Source organism: Episyrphus balteatus, chromosome 2 (assembly GCF_945859705.1).
Source record: "Episyrphus balteatus chromosome 2, idEpiBalt1.1, whole genome shotgun sequence".
Taxonomy (NCBI): domain Eukaryota; kingdom Metazoa; phylum Arthropoda; class Insecta; order Diptera; family Syrphidae; genus Episyrphus; species Episyrphus balteatus.
In genome coordinates, this window is record NC_079135.1 from 43,337,127 (window position 1) to 43,363,239 (window position 26,113).

A 26,113-nucleotide genomic window follows, 5' to 3' on the forward strand; every position below is an offset into this window, starting at 1 on the left:
GGATTTGTAAGTAATGTTTGAGAATATCGTAATTACATATCCCACTTTTTAATCAATATGTATCCTTTTAGTTAGAGGACCACAAAGCTGATTTATTGACTGGAGGTGCATTTTGTAGAAAGGAAAATCTTGAATTCTATTCATCGACTTTTCCATATTTATCGCTACCAGTGTTTATAATAATAAAAAAGCCTAAAAATATCACGTATCTGGGAAACCTTTTAGACCCGTTTGATCGGTATATATGGTTTATTATAATTCAATTGCTAATTGGACAACAAATTGTAAAACATGTCTGCAAAAACATGGAACGAAAGCTTTATGGCAACAAATTTACCAAACGTCCTTACATTATCCTTTGGCTATTGGGTTTCATTGTTATTCGAAGTTCGTATGAAGGTTTGATTTTCAAGAGTCTCAAACAGAAACATGTTTCTGCTCTGCCTCAAAATATTGAAGAAGCCATAAATGATGGCTATAAATTCATTTCGAATTCAGGGTCTTATAACTTTTTTAAAAATATTCCGGAATTAGAAAATAAAACAATCTACTTGAATGCTGATAAGAAGCAAGTAATTGAAATGTTTGTGAAAAGTGATGAAAAGTTGGCATTGATATTGGGCGATCACTTTGTCCATTTATTTAAAAATATAACAGCTAATTACGATGAAAAATATTTTGTGTTTAGGGAGCCTGTATTTGTATTAAATACTTGCATATATTTTTCAAAAACTTCATCTTTGACAGATGAATTTCAAAAGCGATTTATGCAATTATTTGTACATGGACATCTCGGGCAAATTTCAAAAGGTTGTTCCTTAAAAGAGTTATCGAAAGTTGCCGAAGTAAAACATGTGGTTAAAGCAATATCTTTAAAGAATTTTAAGGAAATATTTCATTGGTTTGCTATAATCTGTGTTTTGAGTAGTTTTATATTTGTTCTTGAATTGCTATCGACTAAATTTTTGAAAATCAAAATCCTCTTGGATTTTATATGTTAATCTGAAAAAATTAAAAAAAAAAAAAAATGAATTTTATTAATTGTTAAATTGTTTTGTGTAATCAATGTTTGTTTGCAATTTATTAGTATTTAATTCTTTGTATTTTACGACTAGAGAAAAGAAAGAAAAAGACTCACAGTCTCGAGAATTGTAATGGTGAAAAATTATTTTTCTGAAAAACAGACTGCGAATTATAAAACTAAAAAAAAAAAAGAAACAGAAAAACAGTTATTTTTATTATTGTTTTCGGTTGTGTTTAAAAAATGAGGTTTTGGTTGTTCATATTCCATTTTTGAAAAAGAAAAGAAATAAAGTTGTTCCTGAGTTTTTTTTTCTCTGCATAAGAATTTCAATTTCAAATATTTTCAAGGTTCAAAGCCTTAAATCTAATCCATAATTTCATGGATTTTTGTCCCGACAATTAAGTATTAAAAATTATTTTTATTTTGATGTCAAACTATTTTATCAACTTTAATTTAATTACGGTTGTTTTCAATTAAATCCATTAGCGACACATAGTTTTATTTTAATTCGCTACATATCACATGCCATGTCCATTGTCCGTTATTGTATAAAATTGGTACGAAAAGGGTAAATAATGAAATAATACTCAGGTTTTATTGCTATATTACCACAGTTATTATCATTAAAAATACTATCAACTGACACTTTATTTTAACTAATTTTTATTATCAATAGAAATGCATCACTTTCTATGATCTTGGGTTAAGCTAATAAATTATAATGAAAAATTAAAAATGTAATAGCTAAATAATTCAGTATTGACTTTTGTAATATATGGAGTGGTTCATCATAGTTTGTCTTCTAGTAACTCCAATCACTTTACAAGGAGCAAATATTTCAAAATGCTTTGCAAAAATTCTGCAAAAAATTGAAAATGATTCAGAAGCATCTTCTGCTCAAGACATTGCAATTCGAATAGAAACTAAATCAAAATCAACTCGGTACTATTTTGAAGATGTAGTCAACAATTTTCTATCCAAAAACAATGGTTTTTCGATAGTTTTGAATAGCAATGAAATTTACTCGAATAAAATGCAGTTTCAATTGTATTTCATAGATTCATTTGAATCATTCAAGTAAGTTGAAGAAATTAGTAGAAGAATTGTTATTTTTTAAAATGTTCCATTTGTTCACAGAATTTTAATGGACCAGGAATCAATGGGAGAAAGACACCAATTCTATTTGATAACTTTGCTGACTAAAAATCCAGATTTGATAATGGAACACATTTTTCAATATTGTCTTATTCGAATGATAACAAACATTAATGTTCTAATTGATGTCAAGGACGTCATAAAAATTTACACTTTCTTTCCATTCAATGAGAAGAAATGTCGAGATTCAAGTCCAAAGATTTATAATATTTTCAAAAATGGAGAATTTTTATGGAGTAAATCAATATTTCCATCAAAATTTAAAAATCTTTGGCAATGTCCTTTGAACATGATTCTTTGGATTCTACCTCCTAATATAAAATTGGATTATACTGATATTACAAAACCAAAAGTTTTCGGAATTGATGGTGACACTTTAAACATTTTTGCCAAAGCTATGAATTTTTCATTTTCATTCACTGACCGGTTGGTTATTACATCCAAATTTTCTGATAGTTTCAAAATTGTGAGTAAAAGACCTTATCGATGCATAAACAGATTATTCCAATATTTTTTTCGAATCTATTGGTTTGTTTGCTTGCAGTTACAACAACACAAAGCTGATTTATTAATTGGAAGTTCATTTTGCTCCAAAGAAAGATTTAAACTTTATTCATATTCCTATCCATATATTCCTTTACCTGAGTTTATAATCATAAAAATACCCACAATCTTCACTTACTTGGGTACTCTTCTCTATCCATTTGATCGGTTAACTTGGTCAATTCTCATTGGATTGTTTATTGGACAAAAAATTATCAAAATTATCTACAAAAATATCAAACAAAAATTTTACGGGCATAAATTTACAAAACGGCCCTTCATTATCCTTTGGCTTATGGCTTTCATCGTTATTCGAAGTTCATATGAGGGTTTGATTTTTAAAAGCCTGAAAGAAAATCGCGTTTATAATTTACCACAAAATATTGAAGAAGTTGTAAATGATGGTTATAATTTTTTTACAAATTTAGGACTATCACCTTTTATTATTCAAATTCCAGGATTACAAAATAACACAATCTATGTGGATGCTGAAAAATTGGAAATGATTGAAGAATTTGTGAAAAGCAAAGAAAATAAGTACGCATTGATTTTGGGTGATATTTTTGCAGAGTTATTTAAGAATGTTACAGTCAACTACGATAATTATTTTATGTTCAAACGACCAATATTTGTCTTTCATACTTCGATATATTTTCCAAAAACGTCAGCATTACAAGCAGAATTTCAAAATCGATTAATGCAGTTATTTAATCATGGACATCTTGAGGAAATTTCAAAAGGTTATTCTTTGAAAGAGCTGTTCAAAAATTCGAGTGGAAAACATAAGATTAATGCAATGTCCTTAAAGCAGTTTAGAGGTGTTTTTGATTGGTTTGCTATATTCTACGGTTTGGGTATTTGTTTATTTGTGCTAGAATTGTTATCGAAAAAATAATTAAAATTAAAAATAATCATGGATTTAATCTGTTAAATTTATTTTATATAAGAAATTTTGTAAATTAAAAAAAAAACAATAATTTTTGTTTGCATATAAGTAATAAAAAAAGAAAAAGCTTGAAAGATTTTTATCTGTAGCGGTGATTATAAGAACTTATATTCTTCTTTCAAAAACTGTTTAAATTTTTCCGATATCTCTTAAATTGCTGGAGATATCTTAAGTTTCAGTTAGTAAGCCAAAGAGAAACTAAATTTAATCTTAAGTTTAAGTCCCTGGTGATACAATTTTTGCCACAAGAACCAAAATATACTTTTTTAGAGGTTTTTGGATCGCTAAACTCGAAGCCGCAATCAGAAAAATTCTATTAGCTTCCGTTCTTGAAATATAACCGTTATAAATATTTCAATAACGGAGGAGAACGGAGGCCAATAGAATTTTTTTGATTGTGGATTCGAGTTCAGCAACCCAAAAACCTTTAGAAAAGTATATTTTGGTTCTTGTGGCAAAAAAAGTTTAATTTGGTTGGCCAGTGCTGTTTCTGAGTCAAAGAAAACTCCTTAAATTTTAAATATCTCGGGCAGTAACAGAGATATCGGAAAGATTAAAACATTTTTTGGAAGATTAAAACCAAAAAGTATGTTTGGTTCTCGAGGCAAAAACCTTGTTGACCATAATTATTAAGGAAACTGTGAGCAATAATGTGCTGGTGGTTTACAATATTTCAGCTTTTTCATAGATTTACCTATGAAATTTTAAATTTTATGATATTTGAAAAATTAATTTGAAGCTCGTAGACATTGTAAAGCAATAATTTTTATTAGTGGAGTAACTAAAGCAAATTATTTAAACCCGACCGAACAGATCTGATTTTGAGGATCTTTTTTTTTTTAAACGTCGGCAATCAAAAATACTTTAAAGTCTATAGTTTAAAAATGTTTTTTTTTTAATTAAAATTTATTTTTTTTTTTTTAACAAAACCATTTTTTTTTTGCTTAAATTTCAAAAAATAAATTATACCAAAAGATTCCCTAGCTAATTTAAGGAAAAAAAAAATGTGTGGTAGTAAAAGATAATCTTCAATTTTCTCACAAACCGACTTCAAACGCAAACAAAATATTTTGAACACAACGGCAGCACCTACAATATTTGCATACACGTTTTTAAATAGCCAGAATTTCATTTCTATCTGTAAATAATTAAATTCACTATAAATATAATCAAGAGTTTTTGAAAGATTTGTCCTCAAGTCAGAATTTTGAAAAAAAAAAACGTTACTAAAAATTTTGAAATGTCTTTTTTTTCAAACTTTTTCGTAGTAAAATTTGATTTTATTTAAAAAAATGTTTGGCCACTATTATAATCAGATGAATTCCGAAGAGGAAAAGGTATTTTTTATTACAGTTTTGAAAAAAAAAAAAAATTAAAAATTACTTCAATTTAATTGGATTTTTTGATAAAAACTGAATTTTTGCATTGAAATAATTGATTTTCTCAAAGACTTTGGCAAATAAAATTTTAAACTTTTGCTATTTAACTTCCAACAAAGATAATTATTCCTCAACGGAAGAGTATTCTCATCTGGCGTTTATTAATTTTTCAATCTCTGAAGACTCAATCATAAATAAAATATTAAAACTAGAAGATAATATAAGTCCTGGTCCAGATGGCTTACCTGCTTTTATGTTAAAAAAATGTTCATCTTATTTGTCTTACCCATTATATCTCTTGTTCAATGAATCCTTAAAGTGTTCAAAATTTCCTACTCTATGGAAATATGCTTACCTCAGACCGGTTCATAAAAAGGGCCCTAAGAATTTGGTCACTAATTATCGTCCCATAGCCAAATTGTCCGTTATTCCAAAACTTTTTGAATCCTTAGTATGTGACACTCTTTCCTTTAATTGTTCCTCTGTTTTATGTGAAAATCAACATGGATTTGTGAAGAAAAAATCGACGATAACAAACTTACTAGAGTTTACAACATTTTGCATTGATGCTTTTGAGAAAAAGCAACAAGTTGATTGCATATTTACTGATTTCAGTAAGGCATTCGACAAACTAAGCCATGAAGTACTTTTGAAAAAGCTAACAAGAATTGGACTAAATGAGAACTTTCTTTCATGGATATCTTCATACCTTGTAGACAGGTATTACTGCGTACTGTTTAAAAATGACTGTTCTGAGAACTTTAGAGTAAATTCTGGTGTACCTCAAGGAAGTCACCTAGGCCCATTGCTCTTTGTGTTATTTATAAATGACCTTCCTTCTGTTTTCCAAAACTCAAAAACTTTATTTTATGCTGACGACGTGAAAATATTTCGAACAATAAATTCCTTATCCGATTGTAAGCTCTTGCAAGAAGATTTAAAAAGATTTTGGGAATGGTGTTGCACAAATCGCCTTATATTAAATATTGACAAGTGTAAATCAATGAGCTTTACACGAAAGCAAAATTTAATTGCTTATAACTATGAGATAAATTCGTCGCAATTATGTAAATTATCAAATTTTTCTGACCTAGGAATCAATTTAGATCCGAAACTAACTTTTACTGATCATTATAACCACATTATTAAAAGAGCCAATGTAACACTTGGCTTCATCAAAAGATTTGCGCGGGAGTTCGAGGATCCATATGTTTTGAAGGTTCTATATATTTCATTTGTAAGGCCAATTCTTGAATACGGATGTATAGTGTGGGCACCTTACTATATGATTCATATAAACAGAATTGAAAGTGTTCAGAGAAGGTTCATGAGATTTTCGTTGCGTTTTCTTTCATGGTCCGATAGAATTGTCCTACCTCCATACTCGGATAGACTTAAACTTATTAATTTACCATCACTTTCAGTTCACAGAGAGTATTTGCAATTATGTTTTATAATTGGGATAATAAGAGGCTCAATATCTTCTTCAGTGTTGGATCGACTGAATTTTAATGTTGGGCGTGCTGGTTTAAGAAATAGGTTACCAATTTGTGTAGTTTTTAGTAGATCTAACTATGGCGTCAATAGCTCTATGAATCAACTAATTAATATTTTTAACAAAAACTTTCATATAATCGATTCTATTAATGATAATGTTAAATCCCATAAATTCAAAAATAGCTTCTTTAATCAATTTAATTAATTTACCAGAATGTTGTTTTTTCTGTTGTTATTTATATTAGTTTATTTAGTTTCAATGTTAATATATGTATATTTTATTGTGATTAATTGACAATTATTACTCTTATATTGAGTTTAAGTTAAATGATTCCATTGTTAGTATTTAAGCTTATTTCTAATGTTAGCATTTAACATATTAAATAAATAAACAATAAGGGCTATTGAATGAAGTAAAAATAACTTTATATTTAAATGTTGAACTTAAAACAAAATAAGTTAATTTTTTTTTTAACTTCAATTGAATTCGAAAATGAAATATTTTTTAACTTTTTTCATAAACTGTAATACATATTGACATTTCCTTTTATAATTTCAAATCTTAATAAATGTGGCCAAAAAAATTTGAAAAACAAATGCAATTTATATTACGAAAAAGTTTTAAACCTAATACCTTAGATTTTGCTTAGAATTACTCATAAGTGTAATTCAATTATTTTTCATGAAGCTTTTATTTGGCATAGAATAATGTTTGATACGTCAATTTAAGTGCTTATTGTTTAAAAAAAAATTCATTTTATTTATCAAGTTTGCTGAAAAAATATAATCATAACAGTTAAGTGTAATATTTAGTCTATTTTTGGAATTTAAAATTTTCTTGCTTGAGTTTTCTTATGAATTTTCAAGGTTAATATATTTTTTTTTAATTTTATATATCATATTGTCTTTCTTTTAAAAATCCAGCAATTATTAAAGAAACTGTGAGCAATGATGTGCAGGTGGATTGTTATATTTCAACTTTTCCATAGATTTACCTAATTTCTGATTTTATGATATTTCAAAAGCTCGTAGACATTGTAAAGCAATAATTTTAATATTAATATTTAATATTTTGAGTACTATTTTTAATGATAATACAAATATATAATGTATATGTAGGTGGTCAGAAAAAGAGGGAGAAAATATTAGTATAAAACACTGGAAAACATAGTATTTTACGAATAAAACCTTCAAAAATGATGGTAATTTGCAGTATTATTATTTGATTAAAATACATACAATGAGCCTTAAATATCATCATTAATTAGAGACCCCATTATTTATTGTGATTTAAAAACAAATACCGAAGTAATAAGAGGATTTCTAAAATCAAAATCAAAGTTTTTAGAATATGAAATTTTTCCGACCAAATACCTTGAATTTTGCTTAGAATTGCGTATAAGCACCATTCAATTATTTTTCAAGACGCTCGTAATTGACGTACAGTAATGTTTTATATGTCAAATTAAGCATACGTTTGTGTAAAAAAATTATTTATAATTAACGCATAAGAAAAGTAACCAAAGCGGTAAAAAGTAGTACTTAGTCTGTTTTTGCTATTGAAGCCTTTATTGCTTTATTTTTTTTAAAGAATTTTAAAAGATTTTATTTTTTTAATTTTATATGTGATATTACCTTTTCATTGATACCTCAATCAGACAAATCAAACAAGTATAAAAGAAGCTGTGACAAATCATGTGCAGGTAGATTGTAAAATTTAAAATGTTTGTATTTCTTAAAAAAAAAAAAAAAAATACAAAAATATTATAATTTTATTTTTTTTTTACCACTTTTGGTTAAAAATTTATAAATTAATAACACCATATTATAGCTTGTTACTTAAGCTAGAAATTGAGACTTTATTTATATCTGTAAGTTTTGTAGAAAAAAAGTAATAAATTTTTGAAGTCAATCAAAATTTACAAAAAAAAAAGCCGAAAAAACTACGTTTTCTATATTCTTTTATCAATATATCGATTTTTTAATATGCAAAGCTTTAAAAAAATTACATCATTAAAAAGCTTATAAAATTTCCTGAAGAATAAGCCATACTTAAATTTTTATGAAAAGTAAATTTTTAGCAAAAAGTATACCTAACAATAATTTACACGGTGTTACAAAAATGAGGTTTTAAAATATACGCGGGCGGAGACCTATCAAAAAAAGCAAAAAAACCTTTATTTTTATGTTCTCATGCTATTAAATCAATTTTTTTGTTTGACAACCTATAAAGACTGATTTTGGGCACCAAAATTGATATGATCTCTTATATGCGACATTTAGTGGTGATATATTTGGATAATTCTTGTTAGATATTTACTAAAACGTTTTATTTTTATTTTTGTATGCAGAAATAGTCCAGACAAATTAGACATTCAACCCATAAATAATTCGCATAGGGCTGAAAATTGGTACAGAGCATTTAAATGTCGATTAAAGTAAAATGTCAAAATTAAAGATGTTTGAGAAAATTCCAATTCATTCATTCCAAAAATCTTTAATTAAGTAATGACTTGGTCAAATAACTCATCACATAAAATGTCAAAAGTCTCCAAAAGTCCCATGTGTGCATAAAAAGTTATTCATGTTTTAATGTCGAAAATTTATGTTTTTTATGTATAACATTGAAACGGGAGAAGCTATATAAAAAAAGTATATGGATGACTTGTAGGTTTTGTTATTTCCTAAAAAAAATGTCATGACACTTTTCTTTCTACGAGATATCGTTTAGAAGATATCGTGGTTTTAAAACGTGTCAAATGTCGAAAATATTGTGTTTTTGCCTATTAAACTATGAGTCCTATCAAAAAGTTGACTTTGAAAAACTGGTAGATAATGTGCTCCTTTATATTACTACATTTTTTGTTTTTTGTTGAAGTAGTCTTTCAAAGAAAAAAAAAAAACGGGTTTAAAAGTTCATTAAACTGCGAAAAAAAGGAGAATTATGTTCGAGGTTCACAGTCAGGGAAAAAATCCTTCTCAAATAGCTTAAACTCTAAATTTTTCTAGTAAATCGAGGATAATGCACTTTATTTAGTAAGAGCAAATAAAATTTTAAACTCTGAAAATAAATTACGCAAGCTTCTTCCCCACAAAACTTCCATACGAGTGGATAGAGCGATCAGAAAGAAATGCAAATGTGGACCTTTTAAATCATTTTGCACGATTATGGCCAAAGTTAACAAAGAATTCGGTGGAAAAAGTGTCAAGCGGACTTATAAGAAGAAGACTTAATTGTGTAATTGTGCCAATGTTATAATATAAACATCAAAGATCACATAACATTTGCTAACAAAACATCTGAACAAAAGCATGCAGTTTTGAGTTAAAGTCTTTTGAAATGTTGAAATAAAGGTAAACTGCATTGTATCCAATGGCAAAACAATTTCCATCTCCCTAAGTGTAAAAAGTACAACCTTAAGTATTCTATCAAAACGATGAAACAAAGAGGATGAGATGGATGGTTGGAGCGCATTTTCCTACCATGGAAAGGGCTCATTGGTTAGGTGGACGGCAGAATGAATGCATTCTACCATATTAATATACTTAAGTATACAATAGAATCATATTTCTCGCAAGTAAATTGAATATTCAAGCATGACAATGACCCCAAAAAATGCATCAAAATAGAACAAGTTTGGTTTTCGCATGAAAAAAAAAAAAAACGATGTTTGCACCTGACCAGCTCAAAGTCAGGGTCTTAACATCTATGGAAGATGTCAAGGTGGTGATTGTGACAACGAAATTCAAACAATCTTTGGGCTGGAATCAAAATAGGATGGTATCCTACCCCACAAAGTAGATGCCAGACGTTAGTTAAAAGTTTTCCAAAGAGAGCCAAAAAACTAAGAAAAATCGTGGTCAACTAACAAAGTATCTATTAACTTCGCTATACTGAATTTATTATAATTTGTAAGAATTTTTGCTTAGAAATGTTTTTTTTTACGATTTTAGGAATGGGTGCTATTTCTTTGTCCGCAAGAAAAAAGGAATTCTCTACAAATTATAATTTTTAAAAATTTAATTGACATGAAATACATACTTTCTAATTTTTAATGTTATGAATCCTCATAAGCTAATTCATGTCCTCAATTAAAAATTATAATATTTAAGTACATAGGTCCCAAATAAATTCAATTTTTGTAAGAATAATCGAAAGTGTGCTATTTCTTTGTCCATGGCTGTAAATTTAATACTAAAATGCACATAAAAAACTTTCTGTGTACTAAAACTACAAAAATTAAAAATTGCCGTATTCTTTTCCACATCACCCAATGGGGTAGAATACCAGATGCGTTTTTTTTATAGAGGTTTCCCCAGTAGGCCTAATCCTCTTTTTATTATATCACTTGTCACTTAACACTTATCACTAAAAACTTGTCACTTAGCACTTATCACTGAACAAAGTTTGACCACAAATTGAAGTATATACTCACTTACATAAACAATGTTTATTTCCGAATTCCACGATATATTAAAAAAAAAAATGGTTGAGAAAAAAATTTAAACGATTTCAAACCTGATTCAGAAATTTCAATTCAATTTTCCATTCCAATTGGGAGCCGACATGAATATTTTTGTTCAACTCTTATATTCTAATTTCTTTCTAGTTTGAATTCGTTTAATTTTTCTAATCTATTTATGTAGAAAAAATTCTTCCCTTAACCTGAAAACATCAATAAAAAATAGAATAGAAAATTATCCACCAAAATAAAGGAAAAGACAAAAAGGTTAAGTTAATGAAACTGCAAAAGAAGTAAATATTTATTTAAAAAAAAGAAACCATTGAACCTGAAAATAAACAAAAGAATAATTAAATAAAATATAGTTAATAAATAAATCAATAAACAGATAATCCTATAAATAAGCAAATTGAAAACAAAATTGCCATTAAGGATTTCCTATCGAATCTCCTCCTAAGCCATCGCTCTAATTTCCAATATTTGTTCCTCACCCACTGGAGAAACAAATTAAATTTCTGAAAATAAAAAAAAAAAAAACATAGCAATCAAATATCAAAAAATAAAAAATATTATTAAAAAAATTAAATGTCAAAATATTTTCTTACTGAAAAATGGACTCTTCGGTGGATTCTGACCACCCTAGTCCTAGAAGCTATAATATTTTGGCGAGGATAATATACCACGCCTAGATTGGGCTGAAGAAAGGAAGAAAATTATGAAGAAATAAGAACAAAAAATCAAGATATAAGAAATTATATAAATGACAGCTTACCAGCACGTGTGGTCCATCCCCAATCAATTCGATGGGTGGGACTGGTTCTTGGACATTGGTAATTTGTTGCTAAACATTAAAATATTAAAAATTTAATATATATTTAACAAAAAAATCAATTTTTCATTTAGCTTACCAAATTATTTGTCCTCCTAAACCAATGGCGCGGATTTGACCACTGCATGCCGGCGAACTAATAAAAAATATTATAATTTATATAATAACAATCAATTAAATTAAAACTTACGTTTCTAAAAAATGCTCTTTCGGTTAAATTATCCATTTTCCATTTCTCTTCTTCTATTTTTTCTTTTTCGATTTTAATTTTTTGTTATCGATTTTTTTTTTTTTTTTCGAATCTTTCGATTTCAAATTTTCAAGTCGATGACACTGAAAATATTCATCAAAAGCGCTACTTATATTCAACTGCTGACCATAAGTGGCTGTGAATTATAAAAATAGAAAAAATTGAATATCGAACCAAAATCGATATTCAAAAAATAGGTTTGGGTCTTTACTAAACAAAATTACCGATATATTTTTTTGGTAATCGATTTCGTATGGAGGTTTCGATTAAAGAAATTTTGAATTGCCTTAAGAGTTAACTATACCAGAAGTTTTGGCAAATTGTTAAGAGACATCAAATGCACTTTTCCCATTTAGCGAGACTTTCGTTGATTTAAGAGCAAAATTGCAATGGCATTGCATCAGAAATGGTAAAAATGCATTAGATGCACTTTTTTTAAATAATTTTCAAAACAGCTCAACGGTAATTCTGTCGTTGAGTTAAGAGCAAAATTGCAATGGCATTGCATCAGAAATGGTAAAAATGCATTAGATGCACTTTTTTCCAAAAATCTTCAAAACAGCTCAACGGTAATTCTTTCGTTAAGTTAGGAGCAAAAATGCAATGGTGTTGCATTAGAAATGGTAAAAATGCATTAGATGCACTTTTTTCCAAAATGTTCAAAACAGCCTAACGGTAATTCTTTCGTTGAGTTAGGAGCAAAAATGCAATGGCGTTGCATCAGAAATGGTAAAAATGCATCAAATGCACTTTTTTTCAAAAATGTTCAAAACAGCTCAACGGTAATTCTTTCGTTAAGTTAGGAGCAAAAATGCAATGGTGTTGCATTAGAAATGGTAAAAATGCATTAGATGCACTTTTTTCCAAAAATCTTCAAAACAGCTCAACGGTAATTCTTTCGTTGAGTTAAGAGCGAAAATGCAATGGTGTTGCATCAGAAATGGTAAAAATGCATTAGATGCACTTTTTTCAAAAATGTTCAAAACAGCCTAACGGTAATTCTTTCGTTGAGTTAGGAGCAAAAATGCAATGGCGTTGCATCAGAAATGGTAAAAATGCATCAAATGCACTTTTTTTCAAAAATGTTCAAAACAGCTCAACGGTAATTCTTTCGTTGAGTTAGGAGCAAAAATGCAATGGCGTTGAATTAGAAATGGTAAAAATGCATTAGATGCACTTTTTTCAAAAATGTTCAAAACAGCTCAACGGTAATTCTTTCGTTAAGTTAGGAGCAAAAATGCAATGGTGTTGCATTAGAAATGGTAAAAATGCATTAGATGCACTTTTTTCCAAAAATCTTCAAAACAGCTCAACGGTAATTCTTTCGTTGAGTTAGGTGCAAAAATGCAATGGCGTTGCATCAGAAATGCTAAAAATGCATCAAATGCACTTTTTTTCAAAAATGTTCAAAACAGCTCAACGGTAATTCTTTCGTTGAGTTAGGAGCAAAAATGCAATGGTGTTGCATTAGAAATGGTAAAAATGCATTAAATGCACTTTTTTCCAAAAATCTTCAAAACAGCTCAACGGTAATTCTTTCGTTGAGTAAGGAGCAAAAATGCAATGACATTGCATTAGAAATGGTAATAATGCATTGGATGCACTTTTTTCACAAATGTTAAAAAAAGCTTCACGGTAATTCTTTCGTTGAGTTAGGAGCAAAAATGCAATGGCGTTGCATTAGAAATGGTAAATATGCATTAGATGCACTTTTTTTCAAAAATGTTCAAAACAGCTCAACGGTAATTCTTTCGTTAAGTTAAGAGCAAAAATGCGATGGCGTTGCATTAGAAATGGTAAAAATGCATCAGATGCACTTTTTTCAAAAATGTTCAAAACAGCTCAACGGTAATTCTTTCGTTGAGCTTAGAGCAAAAGTGCAATGGCGTTGCATTAGAAATGGTAAAAATGCATCAGATGCACTTTTTTCAAAAATGTTCAAAACAGCTCAACGGTAATTCTTTCGTTGAGTTAAGAGCGAAAATGCAATGGTGTTGCATCAGAAATGGTAAAAATGCATTAGATGCACTTTTTTCAAAAATGTTCAAAACAGCCTAACGGTAATTCTTTCGTTGAGTTAGGAGCAAAAATGCAATGGCGTTGCATCAGAAATGGTAAAAATGCATCAAATGCTTTTTTTTTCAAAAATGTTCAAAACAGCTCAACGGTAATTCTTTCGTTGAGTTAGGAGCAAAAATGCAATGGCGTTGAATTAGAAATGGTAAAAATGCATTAGATGCACTTTTTTCAAAAATGTTCAAAACAGCTCAACGGTAATTCTTTCGTTAAGTTAGGAGCAAAAATGCAATGGTGTTGCATTAGAAATGGTAAAAATGCATTAGATGCACTTTTTTCCAAAAATCTTCAAAACAGCTCAACGGTAATTCTTTCGTTGAGTTAGGTGCAAAAATGCAATGGCGTTGCATCAGAAATGCTAAAAATGCATCAAATGCACTTTTTTTCAAAAATGTTCAAAACAGCTCAACGGTAATTCTTTCGTTGAGTTAGGAGCAAAAATGCAATGGTGTTGCATTAGAAATGGTAAAAATGCATTAAATGCACTTTTTTCCAAAAATCTTCAAAACAGCTCAACGGTAATTCTTTCGTTGAGTAAGGAGCAAAAATGCAATGACATTGCATTAGAAATGGTAATAATGCATTGGATGCACTTTTTTCACAAATGTTAAAAAAAGCTTCACGGTAATTCTTTCGTTGAGTTAGGAGCAAAAATGCAATGGCGTTGCATTAGAAATGGTAAATATGCATTAGATGCACTTTTTTTCAAAAATGTTCAAAACAGCTCAACGGTAATTCTTTCGTTAAGTTAAGAGCAAAAATGCGATGGCGTTGCATTAGAAATGGTAAAAATGCATCAGATGCACTTTTTTCAAAAATGTTCAAAACAGCTCAACGGTAATTCTTTCGTTGAGCTTAGAGCAAAAGTGCAATGGCGTTGCATTAGAAATGGTAAAAATGCATCAGATGCACTTTTTTCAAAAATGTTCAAAACAGCTCAACGGTAATTCTTTCGTTGAGTTAGGAGCAAAAATGCAATGGCGTTGAATTAGAAATGGTAAAAATGCATTAGATGCACTTTTTTCAAAAATGTTCAAAACAGCTCAACGGTAATTCTTTCGTTAAGTTAGGAGCAAAAATGCAATGGTGTTGCATTAGAAATGGTAAAAATGCATTAGATGCACTTTTTTCCAAAAATCTTCAAAACAGCTCAACGGTAATTCTTTCGTTGAGTTAGGTGCAAAAATGCAATGGCGTTGCATCAGAAATGCTAAAAATGCATCAAATGCACTTTTTTTCAAAAATGTTCAAAACAGCTCAACGGTAATTCTTTCGTTGAGTTAGGTGCAAAAATGCAATGGCGTTGCATCAGAAATGCTAAAAATGCATCAAATGCACTTTTTTTCAAAAATTTTCAAAACAGCTCAACGGTAATTCTTTCGTTGAGTTAGGAGCAAAAATGCAATGGCGTTGCATTAGAAATGGTAAAAATGCATTAGATGCACTTTTTTTTCAAAAATGTTCCAAACAGCTCAACGGTAATTCTTTCGTTGAGTTAGGAGCAAAAATGCAATGGCGTTGCATTAGAAATGGTAAAAATGCATTAGATGCACTTTTTTTTCAAAAATGTTCCAAACAGCTCAACGGTAATTCTTTCGTTGAGTTAGGAGCAAAAATGCAATGGCGTTGCATTAGAAATGGTAAAAATGCATTAGATGCACTTTTTTTTTCAAATGTTCAAGACAGCTTCACGGTTTTTATACCATCTGAAAGCCTATTGTTTCACCTTTCATACGACGTATCAATCTTATTTCCAAGTTGCCTACAAGAAAAGTTAGAATTTTTTAAAGTCAACCATGTCGAATTTCCAGACTGAGATTACGGTACTTCCCACACTGGTGGCTGTTCATGGTCAACAGATCTCCACTGGTGTTTTGAGTGTTTTCGCAAGTTTCTTGATTTAACATTGTGTAGCTTGTAGTAAGTCAACCGTTATGTATTATATACGAAATGAAAGGTAATTGTATCAGAATGCTCATAAAATTTTAATCAAATTTCTATCTGCTCTAGATCAATAGTTATAACCTGTTGAATTCCAACATTTTATTTTACCGTTATTTCAAAATTGTATTTACGAAATTGATTGAAATTTTGCACATATATACCCTGTATATTTCATTTATTTATGAGTTCAACAAAAAAAGATAAAAATAAAAAACGGTTGAAAACGGGAAAAAATGACCAAAAAACTTGGCCCAAAAAAACTTCTTCACCCCGATTTGGATGGAAAATTTCATTTTACTTCACCTATACACTTTATAAGTTTCAGATTTTTTGAACACCCGGAAATATTTCTAAAAATAAAAAAACATTCAATTTAAAGGTGCAAAAAATAGGTGTTTTTCAAAACTCTCTATCTCAAAAACTACTTACTTTAAAAAAAAATCCCAACATACGCCTCGACTATTTTTTCATAACCTATCTATTGGTGTACTCAGAATTCCCCACAAAAATTCCCCTCTCCTATAATCACCCGTTTCTCAACTTACCCCAATTTGATAAGGTTTTCAAAACCTAACGATTTCTTACCGTTTAAGATTTTAAAAATTTTTTTACCAAGTGTCCATTTACTTAAAAAATGATTATCTATCTATTGCAAAAAAAAATCAACTCTCTACAACAACGCATTTAGATTTTAGATAATTTTTTCAATTTGCTATTTAGCCCCTGTTTACCCTATTTAATTTGCGATTTGAGTAAAAACCTTTCTTAGTGCAAACCGCTTCACCTATAGCTATCATATACCATTGAGTTTGAAAATTTTTATTTTTTTCCCATATAAGGCCAGTGATTATGTGAATGGTCGAATTGGTAAAAATCAACGCATTTATAATATAGTACAAATAACAGTAGTGTAAGCTCTCAATAGATTTTGTTGAGTACATATACTATGTACTGTATCTTGTTTTCAAATTTAGCCATACTTGTTATTAGCAAAGATAAATATTTAATACTTGTGTACTTATTCCATTGCTAAACACTAAGAGGAACAGACATGTGCTATACCGAGTACACAATTTTTGTATGTACTCAATACAGGCATGATATTTATGGGTATAAAGTACGGAGTTATAAGGAGTATAGACTTTAAAAATCTATAAAAGCAAATAAAAACTTATGTGAACTGATTACTGACTGGTATGTGTTCTGTATAAGCTTTTATGTATAGAGTTCAGTAAATGTGCACTGATTATAGTCAAATAAATGTGCCACGTGAAACCTTGGGTATACAGATAGGTATGTTGTTTATGCAAAAAAAAACAAACAACGTCAAAAAAATGCTTATTGAGTACAATATTTACTGAATAAAGTACTGAACTGTATCATAACCATTTTGACTACAAAAATAAAATAAATTAACTAAGTGACACCTTAAAATATTCAGAACACCACATATGCAAGTCTACCCTAAACGCATAAACCTGACATCTATATTAAACCTTAACGATATGTTGTGAAGAGTACATGTTAAATGCACTCATAACACGTTCATGTACAAAGTTTAAGGAATTCTTTCGTGTTGTATTTAGTATTTATTTAGAGAGTCCATAACATATTTATTATCCTTACCTAACTATAAATCAACTGTCTAATCGGTTTTTTCTTGTATAATTGTGGTTGTTTTTAAATAACATACACCCAATAACAGTATTTACTTAGATTTTTTAATTCTCTTCATAATAATTGTCGGGGCATAATTGGTTTCGTGCTATTTGTAATTTTGTTTTTTTTTTTGTACTCCTTTATTTTTTTACAAGGTGTTTTGGTATAAATTTACGTTATAAGCTGTTTTACAGTAGTCATCCACTAGCTTGACAATTTTTTTCAATGCAAACATACGAAAAAATGTGATTTATAAAAAAATTACCCACAATTTGTTTCACAATTGTTTTTTAAAGCAATATTGTTGCACTAATGTTTTCCAAATATGAATGGATTTCAAATATCAATGAAAAGTTTATTGTCTTTCGATGTAAGAAAAATCATTATCTAAACATAAGCGGTATTAAACAACAAACAAAACAGACATAATTATAAAGTGGCGCCCGGGTGGCATAATTTATTTCAATTTTACATCACATGAGATATATTTTCCCAAGAAATTGTCTAAATTTCTTATCTTTAAGCAAAGAAAAAATTATTTTCTCTAACACCCTGCTAAATTGAAAAAGTAGGTATAAAATAGATGTCCTTGTACTCTCCCTTAAAGAGTAAATTAAATACCTAATATTTTTGTTTACATTTTATGGCTTCTGATGATTTGATTTTAAAGATATTTCCGCAACTAGCAATTATCTAGGCTAGATTATTCACTATAGGTACTTGGCGGTAAAAAGGTTGAATTTCAATAGTTTAGTATAAAATTTGCTAGCCTAATGGATTGGTTGTTAATAGTTTGCTTTTTAGCTCAACTCTGTAGTAGTTTAGTGACTCTCATCACTCCGGAAGAAGAAAATATTTCAAAATGCCTGGAAAGAATCCTGCAACAAATTAAAAATGATTCGGAAGTACCTTCAGCTCAAAACATTGCCATTCGTATAGAAACTAAATCCAATTCAATCAAGCATAATTTTGAAGATATAATTACTAGTCTTATAACTAGAAGTAGTGATTTTTCGATTCTTTTAAATGCCAAAGAAAATGCATCGAATATATTGCAGTTGCAATTATATTTTATAGATTCATTTGAATCTTTTAAGTAAGTTCAAAAGATTGATAGAAGAATTTTTCAAAAAAAATATGATTTGCTTACAGGTTCATAATGGACGAGGAAATAGTGCGAGAAACTCATCAATATTTTTTAATAGTCTTGCAATCCAAAAATCCAGATTTTATAATTGAAGAAATCTTTCAATACTGCATAAATTTAATGATTTCAAATCTCAATGTCCTAGTTGATGTCGGAGGGATTATAGAAATCTACACATTTTTTCCATTCAATGAGAAGAAATGCCGAGATTCAAGTTTAAAAATTCATAATATTTTCAAAAATGGAGAATTTTTATGGAGAAATAAATTGTTCCCATTGAAATTTAAAAATCTTTGGCAATGTCATTTGGATATTATTCTCTGGATTCTTCCACCTAATATCGAATTGGATTACACTGATGTTGAAGAGACCAAAATTAATGGAATTGATGGTTATAGTTTAAACATTTTTTCACGATTTTTGAATTTTTCATTTTCACTAACGAACGATTTGGTGATTTCCTCTAAATATCCTGAGAGTTTTCAAATTGTAAGTAGGTAACCATTTATAGTTAAACAAAACTTATGAGATGGTGTTTTTAAGCAAAAATTTTGGCACAGTTAATTTTACAACTTCAAATTTGGATTTTTGTGCGTTTTTTGTATTTGCTTGTGTTTTTGTTTTTTTTTTCTGTATTTTGTTTTTTTGTATTTTTAATATAACCTCAAACATAATCTATTTACTTTTAGTTACAAGATGGAAAAGCTGATTTTTTGATTGGCGGTGCATTTTGTTCAAAGGAAAGATATAACTTGTATTTGACAACTTTTCCATATGTATCTTCACCTGTGTATCCAATAATAAAAAGACCAAAAAATTACACTTACTTGGGAACTCTTCTCGACCCATTTGATCGCTATACTTGGTTAATTCTCATTACCCTGCTGATTGGACAGCAAATTGCAAAAGTATTAGGCAATAACATTCAACAGGAATTCTATGGCAAAAAGATTTCCAAACGTCCCTTTACTTTCCCATGGTTATTAGGTGTAATTGTTATTCGAAGTGCTTATGAAGGTTGCATTTTTAAAAGTCTCAAACAAAAACATATGAGTGTCTTGCCTCAAAATGTCAAAGAAATCCTAATTGCTGGCTATCGGTTCTTCACCAATTTAGGAATGCATCCTGCTTTAAAACATGTTTCGGTATTTCAAAACAAAACAGACTATATAGATGCTGATAAATTGGAAATGACTAGAAGATTTGTGGAAAGCGAGGATGAAAAAATTGCATTGATTTTGAATGATTTTTTTGGACAATTATTTGAAAATGTTACCGAAAACTATGGAGATTATTTTATGTTTGAAGAACCAATATTGATTTTTTATACTTGCATGTATTTTCCAAAAACTTCAGCTTTAAGAGAAGAATTTCAAAATCGATTGATGCAGTTATTTAATCATGGACATTTGGCGAAAATTACAAAAGGTTATTCATTGAAAGAACTTTTTAAAAAGACTAATTTAAAACATGAAATCAAAGCAATGTCATTGAAACAATTTAAAGGTGTATTAATATGGTTTGCCGTAATTTATGGTTTCAGTGGTTTTTTATTTGTTTTGGAATTGCAATCTAAAAATTACTTGAAGATAAAAATTATTTTGGATTTAATATGTTAAGAGTAATGTTGTATAAAACTCAGTTTTGAATAATAAATACCCGTTAAACTATCACAAACAATCTTTTTATTCTTTTTCCGTTCCGTTAAACATTTATTTTCTATAATATCCCAATTTGCTGACCAAGTTAATTGACAAAAATTGAATAACATTTTCCAGTACTTCTGGTAGAAGTGAATATCTTGGAACTTTGTTTGATTTTAAAAATTTTCTGATACAAAATACAAAAAGAAAATTACAGTACTGAATGTGTACTCAATACTAGTTGGATAAGACTTTTTGAATGTATTATAAACTTTTATGTACTCATTACAGAGTTGTGTGTACTCTGAATGGACTTTTTTGTATTGAGTACCGTAACTCCATACTGGTTGCATTCACATTACTGTTCGAAATAAAACCTGGCACATGCAAACAAAAATGTACCTAATCATTTTACAAAATATTATAGTCAATACATAAAACGTCAGGATAAATTGTACTGTACAATATCTACTTTGCTCAAAAATCGTACTGTATTATAGGCATCTTGTGAGCAGTCGTAAGCGACTACATTCACTACATTACAATGCAAGAACAAAAAACTTTAAACACTTTTACTAAACTATCTAGAAATATAAACTGAACACATAAAAATTTCTATTCAGTACATAGAAATCTGTACTTTATAATTGGTATGTATTTTTATGTTTTTGTTGAGCACATAAAGTCTATATTGAACAAATAATTTGGTACTCAGCACTTATAACTTTTTGATTAAACATTGTGATGAGTACAATATTATAACATACTCGTGTACACATACCGAAAAATTTTTTTTTTTCTTTTTGGGCCCATTTACTAGAAATGAGCCCATAAAATATTTATTTTATTAATGTCCGAAAAAAATATTTAAGTAGAATCGATGTACTGTACATTCAGTACAAAAGATCAATTTTCTATTTTTAAAAATAGAATGATGAAGAAATTTTCCGTAACCGTGATTTTTTTTGCATCCTTTTGTATGAAAACATTTCACTGTGTTAAAGATTGTTAAAAATATAATGTGGTGAAACCTCTGATCATTTTAATAAAATCCCAAAAATAGTCCAAGTCCATTACCGATACCGCGACTAAAAAGCATGAACATTTTTAAAAATTAAATAATTATTTTCATGTTGTTTTTAAATGATATAATCTGTTAAATGGATTTCTTATTTAATTGGTGTTAATTATAGCCTTTATTTTTTATTCTTTAAAGGTATATATATATTTATATTCTATTAATTAAGGTTTTAGTGTGATTGAAAAGGTATGTTCACAACTATTAAATAAATCCTCATTTTGGTTTGTGTTAAAACAGTTCAGTATTTAACGTGGTAGAATATGGATTGGTTCCTAATATTTTGCTTTCTAACTCAATTGTGTAATTCAGTGACTCCAATCAATATATCACAAACTAATATTTCAAAGTGCCTTGGAAACATTTTAGAACAAATTCAACTTGATTTAGAACCACCTTCTGCACAAAACATTGCTATTCGCATTAAAACTAAATCAAAATCAATTCGACAGAAGTTTGAAGATGTAACCAGCAGTTTGATGTTGAAAAGCAATGATTTTTCAATTATTTTGAATGCCAAAGAGACTTCTTCGAATGAATTGCAATTGCAACTTTATTTTGTCGATTCATTTGAATCTTTCAAGTAAGTTGAATATATTTTTGAAGAATTTTGTTTTCCAAAATATTAATTTTTGTTTTCATAGATTTTTAATGCATCAAGAAACAAAGAAACACAATCACGATTATTATATAATAACTTTGTTAGCCAACAATCCAAATTTGATAATTGAAGAAATTTTTAAATATTGCTTAGAGCGAATGCTTACAAATCTCAATGTTCTAATTGATTTCAATGGCATCATAGAAGTTTACACATTTTTTCCATTCAATGAAAATAAATGCCGAGATTCAAGTTCAAAAATTTATAATATTTTCAAGGATGGAAATTTTGTTTCTCGAAAATCAATATTTCCATTGAAATTTAAAAATCTTTGGCAATGTCCTTTGAATATGATTCTTTGGATTCTTTCTCCTAATATCGATTTGGATTACTCTGATGTTGGAAAGCCCAAAATTCATGGAATTGATGGTTTTAGTTTAAACATTTTTGCTAGAGCTATGAATTTTTCATTTAGATTCACAAATGAATATTTAATAAAGTCAAAATATCCAGAGAGTTTCAAAATTGTAAGTACCAAAAAAATATGAATAAGAAATTCAAAAAGTAAATACAATCGATTTTTGCTTTTCTTTTTTTTAGATTTGTTGTGTTTTTGTATTTTGTATTTTGTGTCTGTGTTTTTGTTTGAAACTGGCCGTTTTAAAAATAAATATTTTGTTTCTATACAACCTCCTTTTTAATATGTTTACTTTTAGTTAAACGATGGCAAAGCTGATTTATTGATTGGGGGTCCATTTTGTTCAAAGGAAAGATATAATTTATATTATCAATTTTTTCGTATTTATCGTCACCTTTCTATGTAATAATAAAAAGACCAACCAATTTCACGTATTTGGGAACTCTCCTCCATCCTTTTGATGTGTATACTTGGTTTATTCTCTTTGCGCTGCTGATAGTTCAACAGATAATAAAAGTCTTATGCAACAATATCCAACAAAAATCTGGTGGCAATAAGACTACCAAGCGTCTTCACCTTATCCCATGGCTATTGGGTCTAATTGTTATTCGAAGTGCCTATGAAGGTTTGATTTTTAAAAGTCTCAAACAAAAACCTGTGCCTGTATTGCCTCAAAGTATCAAAGCATTTCTAAATGATGGCTATAGATTCTTCACCAACGTTGGATTATATCCAGTTTTGAATCAAGTTTTGATATTAAAAAATAACACAATCTATGCAAAAGCTGAGAAATTGGAAATGATTGAAATATTTGTGAAAAGCGAAGAAGAAAAATACGCATTGATTCTGAATGATAATTCTGGTCAATTTTTCAAAAATGTTACTGAGAATTATGAAGATTACTTCATGTTTGAAAAACCAATATTAAGCGGTAATACTTGTGCATATTTACCAAAAAGATCATTTTTAAGAAAAGAATTTCAAAATCGATTGATGCAATTATTTAATCATGGATTTCTTGGACACATCTCAAAAGGTTATTCTTTGAAAGAGCTGTTCAAAAAGAGTAATGTTAAGCATGAGATTAAAGCAATGTCTTTAAAACAGTTTCAAGAAGTGTTTATTTTGTTTGCTATACTTTGTGGTTTAAGTAGTTTTTTATTTATATTGGAATTACAATCTAGAACTAATGTAAAAATTAAAACTCTTTTGGATTTATTGTGTCTAGTTTAAAAGTTTTAAATTCTGTTGAATTTAAAAAATTGTTGTATACATTTACTTATTTGAATACAAATAAAAAGTTTTATACAAAAACAAATTTTGTTTATATCTTTGAACTTGATTTTTATTAAAATTACCTATATTTCAAATAAAATCTTTGTCACGCATAATCTCAAAAATTTCTCAACCGATTTCATTGAAAAAAAAAAAAAATTAATAAATTAATTATTCTTATATGCATTTTTTTTTATAAATTAATTATTCTTATATGCATTGAAATGCATTTATTTTGGGTCGATTGTTTTTAATAGCAAAGTTGCAATTGTATTTCGTAGATTCATTTGAATCTTTTAAGTAAGTTGAAGAAATTTTTGAAAGAATTATGTATTTATTTTAGTTTTTTTCCTAGATTTCTAATGGATCAGGAATCAGTTTACTATCAATATTTTTTGATAATTTTGTTAGCAAATAATCCAGAGTTGATAGTTGACGAAATTTTTCAATATTGCTTAGATCGAATGCTTACAAATCTCAATGGGTTTATTGATGTCAAGGGAATACACATTCTTACCATTCAACGAGAAAAAATGTCGAGATTCGGGATTAAAAATTCTTAATATGTATTTTTAAAAATGGAAAATATTTATGGCATAAATCAATATTTCCATCGAAATTTAAAAATCTTTGGCAGTGTCCTTTGGAAATAATCCTTTGGTATCTTCCTCCTAATCTCGATTTCGATTAGGTACACTAATGTTGAAAAACCAAAAATTTTTGGAATTGATGGTGATAGTTTAAACATTTTTGCCAAAGTTATGAACTTCTAATTTTCATCCAAGAACGAGACGGTGATAAGAACTAAATTTGCAGAAAGTTTCAAAAATGTAAGTCGACTAAAGAAATTTAAATATTTTGGTTGATTGAGGTCCTTCTTGGAACCAATTGAAATAATAGCGTATTATTTTTGAAGTATGTAGAATATAAAAATTACAAATTTTTCGAATGTTTTTTTGGGGATCGGGTCAAAATTCTGGCTTCAAAATTCTGCTTTTCAAAATTCTGCTTTTTCAGCGAAAATTCTGTTTTTCAAAATTCTGCTTTTTTTCTATTCTGTTTTTCAAAATTCTGCTTTTTAAAATTCTGCTTTTCAAAATTCTGCCAGCATTATATTTGAACAAAAAAATTCTGCTAATTCTGTTTTTTTTTTTTATAGCATATGCGCTGGCTAAAGAAAAATACACCTCATTAATGTAATTCAACATTGGTACTTTCCTAAATTTTTTTATTTAAGTGTCGCAAATATTTTTTGAAATGCATATACTGACTTTCTTTCAAATAAAATATGTATACTAATTGGAACCGATGTTGTTTATTCCTTTTCTTATTCAAATTTTTGAATATTCATCTTTATTTGATAAATTAATAAATTTTTAGTTATTTTCGGAAATGTTTAATATTAAAAACCTTTTCTTAATATTTTCAAATTTATTCATTTATAAAACAAAAATTAATTCGCATTTAAAAAATGACAAATTATGTAGGTAAGTAATCAAATAAGCAGATAATTTTTCAAAAAGATGATTTTACAGAATTCTGCAAAAAATTAAAAAGGGTTTGGGAAATGTTAAAAAGCGCGCGCTTTTTAACATTTTCCAAACCCTTTTTTAATTTTTTGCAGAATTTTGAAAAGCAGAATTATGAAAAGCAGAATTTTGAAAAACAGAATTTTGAAAAACAGAATTTTGAAAAGCAGAATTTTGAAAGCAGAATTTTGTAAAGCAGAATTTTGAAAGCAGAATTTTGACCCCGGCAGAATTTTGACCCCAACCCGTTTTTTTGTTTTACAAATTTTTATATTTTTTGTTGATTTTAACGAAATAATAGAAAAAAAATAAAACTAAATTAAAAACACGAAAAATAAGCAAAAACAAAAAGAAGCAAAACGACAAAAACAAGAAACAAATCAATTTTTTGTCGTTTGGTATTTGTTATTTATTTTCGTGTTTTTCTATTTTTTTTTTTTTTTGGACTTGAATAAATAGGCCAAAATTGTAAACAATGATAAAAATTTTTTTTCGAATTCAAGCTTTTTTCATTTTTGGAATTTTACTAGAACATGTTCTATAATATACTAATGTAAAATTTTCTTTACACCATCAGAAAATAGACATTTTAAAGAACGAAATGCCCACCGACTTTTTGAAAAAAGCTGATATTTTGACACGTGAATTATCGATTGA

General features: G+C 28.3%; 2 protein-coding genes across 2 annotated transcripts in view; both read left to right on the top strand.

Annotated features, from left to right (window-relative positions):
* The window catches only part of LOC129908795 (klarsicht protein), a 443,345-nt gene that overhangs the window by 89,073 nt on the left and 328,159 nt on the right, over positions 1 to 26,113 (top strand). The gene's annotated exons all lie outside the window — the stretch shown is intronic.
* Positions 1,854 to 3,639, top strand: LOC129908799 (uncharacterized). The gene has a single exon (XM_055985563.1). It carries the CDS (start codon positions 2,169 to 2,171, stop codon positions 3,615 to 3,617), a length of 1,449 nt encoding a protein of 482 aa, XP_055841538.1. The 5' UTR covers positions 1,854 to 2,168; the 3' UTR covers positions 3,618 to 3,639.